Here is an 8,626-nt window from a genome sequence, read left to right on the forward strand (position 1 = left end):
AACCTTAAATTAGAGTGAGTAAATGAAGACTTGGCACACCAATTCTGAAAGGTTGCCGACCCCTGTTGTAGTCTAATTACAGATAATGCAAGTGCAATGGAAATTTATAAAGCTTTTGTATAAGCCCATACTCAGAGAAAATTCACAGGATCCTTCTTATATTAACAAACAATATTCATATTTCAGTTTTATACGGCCTGATCCATAGCCTATTGAAGTGATGGTAAGACTCCCAATGCTTTCAGTGGGATTTGGCTCAGGCCCTATAGTGTTTTCCATATGAGAATCCCAAAGTGCTTTCCAAAGGAATATAAGTATCATTATCCCCATTTTACAGGAACCTGAGTGATAAATTATTCCATTTGTTACTTAGCCAGTTTTCCAGTTGTACCTAGAGATGTTACTGCATTTTTTCCAAACTTAAAAGAAACTAAATTGTTTTTATATAAAGAAATACAAATGTAGACATACAAAGCTCTAGGTTTCTTCTTTTCTGCATCCTTTTGTTCAAGTATTTTCTATTACCTCGTTAAATATTGTTAGCTGGAAGAGTGATTTGTTAAATCATTTATTGCTCATGATTTATTATCTGTGGCAATAACAGATTCACATAGAGAGGTATTGTAGATGTGTGAGCTGAAACAGTCTTGCAAGGGGTTAATTTTATAATCGCTATCTAGTATGTTTATAATCCCAACACTAACCCAATAATAGAAGGGGGGCGGATCTAGAAGGTACAGGAGAAGACGTGTGTGTTCATGCTTTTCTCTCATGCATCTAAACTGCTTTATATTCTACTGGAATAAATCTTTTTCATTCTGAACAGAATTCCTTGTACTGGATATTCCTTATGGCTAGCTGAAAAAAGACTTACTTGGAAAACCTTTGTCAAATCTTTTCACTGCAGACTTCATTCAGGAATATTTTTGCTCATAGAAAGAATGGGCAGATAGTTGCAAATCCGCCTTTCACCACACATAAGCTAACCTGTGGAGACTGAAGAATGGAAATAGTTGATGACATCCTACTTGAGAATGGAACCAATATTTCTGCTTTCCTGTGTGATATTGTCATGGAAAATGATACGTTTTTCTGTGTGGATGACTCACCTCATCTTGCTAAAGGTATGTGGAGGAAAATAGATTTTTCAGACATCACCAGTTCCAGCTGAAGGCAAACTCATGGATATTTCAAGAAAAACAGGTACACAAAGGTTTGTAGGTGAGGCAGTGTGAAAATAACCATTTGTTGCTAAATTAGGATAAGAAACAGACCAGCAAGAACTTTATATGTCCTGTTTTTCCAGATTATAAATACATGTAGAAAGTAATACTCAGTTAGAATAGAATGTAAACAGTACTGATAATTGTTTAATGAAACATAATTTTATATTGCTCTTGAATAATTCTATAACAATGAAGTTATTTGCTCTAATGCAGTATGTGGAAGCAACTAACATGAAATTATAACACTGTATGTAGACGCTAAAGAAAATTTGCTCATGTATTAAAATAATATAGATTGTCATAATGTTTCTTACTGTCTCAAGGAACAGTTCAGGTAGGTCAGAATCAGGCCCAGGATTTCTAACTTCCACCAGTTTTACATTGGTGTAATGACATGACTTCAGTAGATTTGCATAAGTGAGATAAAAATCAAATCTACTGCCTTGAATGATGAGAAGTCTTCACCTTTTGGTTAATGGATGAAACCCCTGTGATAAAAATTAATTAGTTTTATAATTTTCATATTTCATAACTGATTCTTCATTGTGGCAATTTTCAGATTTACATCAAACAGTTCGAATTCTGCTATATTCGTTGATATTTTTGCTCAGTGTCGTGGGGAACACGCTGGTAATTACAGTGTTGATAAGAAACAAAAGGATGAGGACCGTCACTAATATATTTTTGCTGTCGCTGGCTGTCAGTGACCTAATGCTTTGCCTTTTCTGCATGCCTTTCACCCTCATTCCCAACCTGCTGAAGGATTTTATATTTGGTAGTGCTGTTTGTAAAACTGCCACCTACTTCATGGGTAAGTCTCTGAATTTGTACCTACTCTAAAGTAAATAACCCATTAAATTTGTGAGATACTAAACAAGGGCCAGATCCTTTAAAGTGCCAAGCACTCTCAAAACCTGCTAAGCAGGACTGACTGGGCATTAACACCTTATTGGAAAGATCAGCACTAAGGAACAAAAGTAGCCCAGGCAGTCACATGAAGATGGGAAAAAGCATATTTTATAAAACCCTTTTTCTTTAATTAAAATTTGACTTAAATTGCTATAAGAAGACAGGGTGCTGGAACAATTTTTATAGTGGTGGTGCTGAGAGCCATTGAACCAAACTGTAAACCCTGTATATAATGGAATCCACTTCAAGCCAGGGGGTGAGGCAGCAAACACCAGTACCCCTACTTCCAGCACCTGTGTAAAAAGCGATTAGTAAAAGTGTCATCCCCTGTAATCAGCAAACATTCTCCCTGTGTGCTGTATGCAGAGCCATAGCTGATCACCTTGATAACAAAAGTTAATTCTCTTGTTAGAGCTGACTAGAGAGCTCTGCACAGCTCTGGGGGCATAATCCTGCAAGATGCTGAGCTCTGTAGTTTCATCTAACATAGCACTGAAGCATACACTTAAATTAAGCACATCCTTAAGTGTTCTGCTAGATTAGGCTCAGCACTTTGCAGGGTGAAGCCCTGGAGAGAAGTTGGATTCTATTCCTTCTTGCATATCATCAACAGAATCATTATTGTTCTAATTACAGGGCAAATACAATAAGATTGTACAAGGGTAACTATTACCAAGGGCCGAATTTGGCCCACAGAATTTCTACTACTGGTGACAAATGAGAAGGAAAAAAACCCCAACATTCTGATTTTGCAAATCCAGGTGGAATTTGCAGGGCTGTCAGTTAGAACAAATATCCTTTTATTTGTTAACTGATCAAATATAACCCGGAGTCACTGAGAGGCAATAAATATGAAGCCTAATGATACTATTTTTAGGGAGTCATATTTTAAAGACCACCACCACATTCAATATGCTTTGGCTTCAGCTGCCTCCCATTATAGAAGTGGGATCCATGAAAGGGCCTGGTTTATAAATTATCTGGATAAGTGATACTGTCCCAACTTTTTAGATTTAATGTTTAAAAATGTAAAAAGAAAAGAGGGAATTCTGAAAAGTTTATGTTATCTCAAAATGAGACTTAGCAATTAATTACAAGAACCTCTGTTTAACGTGTGCCCTTGAAAACTATGATGTAATGTGAAAATACATTTTGAAAGTGTGGGAATGGGAAGTCAACATCTTTCCTTAGATATAATCAATAAAACTAAAGGTCATAGTTAAACATGTAATGAATTACTGACATAAACGTCATGAAAATTACTGAAGCGTATTTTTTATATTTCAATTTAAGTGTTACCAATTACATACACATACATATACATTCAAAGGGAATATATTCTAATATCAAGTTTTACAATTACAAAGTTAATTTTATTTTAAGACTCAAGGTGAATTGTCCCATAAGTCATACAGTAAACACATCAGAGGTGCACAGTGAAAAAAAATAGCACATTGCACTAAAAGTTTGAAATATTATATATAGTGAGGAGGAGAAATTAATGAACATTTTATAGAAAATGGGTCTGATTCCTACTGCATTACTCCAGTTTTATGCCAGTGTGACTCCACTAAAATCTATGAAATGTAACTATTTAGGTTTTTTTACTTCATTTTATCAAAACAGGAAGTTAGGTTGTCAATTAAACAAGATACTTGCTTTTTTTAATTAAAACTAAAATCATACCTGATTCACTGCTTTGTTACTCCAGATGCACACCAGTGTAACCTCACTGATTCCAAAGTGCCTGGTTATGTTTCCATGAAGTTATACTAGTGTAAAAACTGGAGTAATACAGAGATGAATCAGTACTTTGGTTGGTAACAGCTTTAACAGCTTCCTGCTTTGATGGAACTAAGTCAAAAGATGTCAATTATTTTTTCATACACATCAGTAGTTACACAAGCATAAATCTGGAGCATCACAAAGGTGAATCAGGTCCACCTCTGTTAACTTAATGAGTTGTGAAAATATGAGTAATGCTATATTTTCATTGTTTCGCATATGTCCATGGAAACTTAGCAAGTTTATCTACAAAGAGCCAGCCTTTTAAAACAAGAACCCGTTGCTTTGTTTTATATATTTAGGTGTCTCAGTAAGTGTATCTACGTTCAACCTGGTTGCCATATCTTTGGAGAGATACAGTGCTATTTGCAAACCCTTGCAGTCCAGGGTATGGCAGACAAAATCTCATGCCTTGAAGGTGATTGCTGCTACTTGGTGTCTCTCCTTTACCATCATGTCACCATACCCAATTTACAGCAAACTGGTGCCTTTTACAAAATATAACAACAGCACAGCTAACATGTGTCGCCTCCTTTGGCCAAGCGATGTCATTCAGCAGTCCTGGTAAGATATAATTGACTGTTAAATAACATATAATTATCTGGCAGAAAATAGGATTACATGGTAGCATTAAGCCTGTTGAAAATCAATTATTAACCATTAGTGACTGTTTATAATTCTTTTATGCTTGTTTAAAAAGTCACAAGAATTTCTATTTTTAATTGCTGCTATTTTTTTTGTTTTTAAATACATTTATTACTTTTGCTTCACATCTGGGGGATATATGTAAAGGGCCAATGATTTTCAAACTGTAGTCTATGAAGCTGCCACTGTCACTGAAATGAAGGCTTCTCTCAGACTTCCAGCAGGGATGCTTCATGTTAGTATAGCTCCGTCTGTTTTATTTTTTGTATTTCCTGAGGATTTGTTTATTTTTAACAATTAATCTTTTTAAAAGCCACACGTATCTCTGTGCCCCTTCCAGGACTGATTCACTTCTTTGTCTGCATTTCTTTGATGCAGTTTCAATTGTGAACAAATATGATGACATGAAAATTGGAAAAGTAGCAAATGTACCTGAGAACAGAACCAACCTAGTGACTAAAGAGATTAGTGCAAAGGGGGCAGCAAGCTATTAGGGTACAGTCAGTGTTAAATGTCCACACCCTAGGAATAAACGGCACAGAAATAACATAGGGACATAATCAAGGAGCTGCACTGTAGCATTAAACAAGCTCATTTTTACTCTTTAATACTTTCCTAATATTTATTTTTCCTGTAATCAAGCACTTTAGTTGGTGCAGGGAAGATACAGGATTTTTCCTACTGTCTTTAATGGGAGGCAGAATAGGTCTATAGTTTGCACCACCTAAATATGGTTCATGCATATAAATATCTATTTGATATTAACATTTTCAGTAGTTTAAGGTATAATGCCATAATGAGGATGTATGAAGAGAAAAGTTAAAAGGCCAAATTCTGCTCTCAGTTATACCAATGTAAATCCAGAGCAATGCCAGTGAATTTGCAGCAATGTTCCTGCAAGGAGCAAATGGTTAGGCTCAAAATATATGATTGATTTGTTAATAAAATACCTTAAAGCAAAATAATTTACCTGGGTGTGGGTACCATTAGAGAAACTGCTTATGTTTTGTTATGTAGTATATTTACCCATATGCAATGTGTAATCAAATACTAAAGGATTTGCTTTAAAGTGGAATCTCTCCTATGGAAGGGATTCAGCAGAAAAATAAGAGACCAAACTGTACCATCTTTCCTTCAGAATCTGTATGGGGCTAGAGGGGAATGAAATGCATCTCCCTCCAGTGCGTGCCTCTGGGAGGGCACACTCCTTGGGAGGGGAAAGGGGGGGAGGAGAAGGGGAAGGAGCACAGTCCCACTCCATGGATGTAATAATCCAGGTTGATGAAGGAGAGGAAAGGGGAAACAGTTGTACCAGGATCCCAAGATCAGCACTCCCTCCTCCCCCAAGTCTGTAACATCTGTAATGAAGTGAAATGGGAAAGGCTGGAGACCCAGCAAACATGATGAACCGGGGCCCAAAATTTCTTTTGAAAGTTAATGGCTAATATCAGCATCTCACTTAAGCACAGGTAGCTGCTCATTTGAATTCCCACTGGACAAGCTTTTATATCATAAAAACCATCACCACCACCATAGACATGATTCTGGTCTCGGTAGAGGACAGGTATTGAATGGGCACAGAGACTGAAGCATCTTTTTAGCCCTAAGTGCCTCTGGGGGTGAGACACATTGGATGGACAGCGTGGAAAAGCCAGCTCTGCTATTGTTTGCACTGTACTATTTCTGTGGAGGGAAAAAAAGGGATTCTAGCTTCCAGCACTGTCAATAGAGTACCTCTCATCAGCCCTAAAAACATTTCACCCAGATCTTTAGAAAACAAACAAAAATATACAGTTGCTTCTCTGTATTTCTGCTGTTCCCTAATCTCAGTCTCTTTTGTGGCTTCCTCAGGTACGTTTTCCTGTTGCTCATACTCTTTCTTATACCTGGTATTGTAATGATGATTGCATATGGCTTAATCTCTTTGGAACTATACAGAGGAATAAAGTTTGATGTCAGCCAGAGAAAATCTTCACGAGGTAACAGCATGTTTGTATTTGTTTTTGTTTTAAGTTCACCTTTGAAGATGTGAATAGTAGAGCGGAGTCAATAATTTATTCTATAAATGCCACCTCTTTTTTGTTTACAAAACATCTATGAACAGATTGCAAAACTACTGCATGTATTTGTTAATCAAAATTATTGGAAAATTTCTTAAGTGAATAATCCATCATCTGCAGATTATTTGCAAAGAGTTCAGACAGGATATTTGTAATTCCCAATGTTTTAGTTAAATAAACCAAATGGATATTGTTTCTCATCACAGATTAGATTATTTTTGCTATTAAGCAATATGACAGGAATTGTAAATTTAATCTAAAAATACAATTCAAAAATTACTACAAGCAGAAATTTGAGCATTCAATCTTAATGTTCCTTTTTTTGCCAATTTTCACAGTACTTCAGACATTTAGATGTTCATAGAAAGGGAACACCAGATGGTCACAAAAATGACTGAATCAAAATTCACTTTAGAATTGGAATGACAGTTTTTACCACTCATTGCTCATCATCCATGAAGGATTTTGTTTACTTCAAAATTTAGACTCCACTAATCTGTTTATATTTTGAATCACTATTCAGAAATGTTTTGTGTTACATATTTATGTGAGTGCTGCTGATTTGTACATACAGACAGGAAAGCCAGCACCAGTAGCAACAAATATGAGAATGGAGATGGTTGCTACCTGCAGAAAACCAAAAAGAAGAGAAAAATGCCACTGCAACAGCTTTCTGCCACCAGCAGCACCAAAATAGACAGGGTCAGAAGCAACAGCTCAACTGCCAACTTGATGGCCAAGAAGCTTGTCATCCGCATGCTGATGGTGATTGTGATTTTGTTTTTCCTTTGCTGGACTCCCATCTTCAGTGTAAATGCCTGGCGTGCATTTGACACCACATCAGCAGACCAACTTCTCTCAGGAGCTCCTATCTCCTTTATTCATTTGCTCTCCTACACTTCAGCCTGTGTGAACCCCATCATCTACTGCTTCATGAACAAGCGTTTCCGGATGGGCTTTCTGGCCACTTTCACCTGCTGTCCCAAACAAAAGCCTCCAGTAATAAGAGGAGATATTGGAGATGAGGAGGAGGGGAAGACCACAGGGGCATCTCTCTCCAGGTACTCTTACATGCACATGAATGCGTCTGCTCCCCCATGAACTGCTACAGAAAAGGAGAGGCTACACATGGCCAAGATAAATTCAAACCCTTATCTTCTTGTCTGGTCTTGGAAAGATGACTAAGGTTTGATTTGTAACATGACTTAGTTCTGAAGAGATGAAAACACCACAGTTAAGCAATTAGCTGGTAGGAAATGCCAAGGGAATTGTATGGGTCATGGACACTGCTAGGGTCTGTGCTTTGTGTCGCCTCCATTTCTAAAAAGAGACTGGAGTTATTAGGCTCTGTGGAGATGGGGGACTTTGAAACCAGCCCTCCAGCATGGTGCATTTGTACTAAAGCCTCCTGTAAACATATTCTATAACTTGAGGGTGTCCTTTCCACCGGCAGTTTGGCTTACCCTTTTCATGCAAAATTGCAGTTTTTAGAGATAGCTCAGAGTATCTCTTGACAATTCCAAGACACTAATAGATTGGGGTTCCTTATCAGTCCTGATTACAAATTTCTATTTTTATATTTTATGGTTAAATACCAATTCCATGAAATCAAAATATATTGGCTATTTGCATAGAACTCTTGGTCATCCTTATTTTAGCTGAGCTATCACCCTTTGAAATTCTTGGTTTAATGGTCAATTAAAAAAGGATATTGCTGGAGAAAAGAAAGGGCTATTGATCCAAAGCAATGGGTCCAGGACACTTTTAAAGTAGATTTATTTCAATTTTTTTTGTGAAAATTAACAAGAGAAATAAAAACTAGTAATTTTACAGGCAGATAAAATACACTTGTCCAGACAGCAGCCTGTGACAGATTTGAAGTGTTATAAGTATTCTGACAATTTAACATATTTTAGCTTTAAACAGCAAGTGGAATGTCTAAAGGCATGACTTCCTAAAGTGACTTTCTTCCGTGCACATGCATATACTGGCACGCACACT

At 36.8% G+C, this 8,626-nt stretch overlaps 1 protein-coding gene across 1 annotated transcript; it reads left to right on the plus strand.

The window, feature by feature from the left end:
• The first annotated feature begins 745 nt into the window (after positions 1 to 745).
• Positions 746 to 8,158, plus strand: CCKAR (cholecystokinin A receptor). The gene is made up of 5 exons (XM_034772413.1): positions 746 to 1,124; positions 1,786 to 2,037; positions 4,223 to 4,484; positions 6,417 to 6,544; positions 7,200 to 8,158. The coding sequence occupies exons 1-5, from the start codon at positions 1,004 to 1,006 to the stop codon at positions 7,724 to 7,726; spliced, it is 1,290 nt and encodes a 429-aa protein (XP_034628304.1). The 5' UTR covers positions 746 to 1,003; the 3' UTR covers positions 7,727 to 8,158.
• The last annotated feature ends 468 nt before the right edge of the window (positions 8,159 to 8,626 follow it).

Source organism: Trachemys scripta, chromosome 5 (genome assembly GCF_013100865.1).
Source record: "Trachemys scripta elegans isolate TJP31775 chromosome 5, CAS_Tse_1.0, whole genome shotgun sequence".
In the NCBI taxonomy this organism is placed as follows: domain Eukaryota; kingdom Metazoa; phylum Chordata; order Testudines; family Emydidae; genus Trachemys; species Trachemys scripta.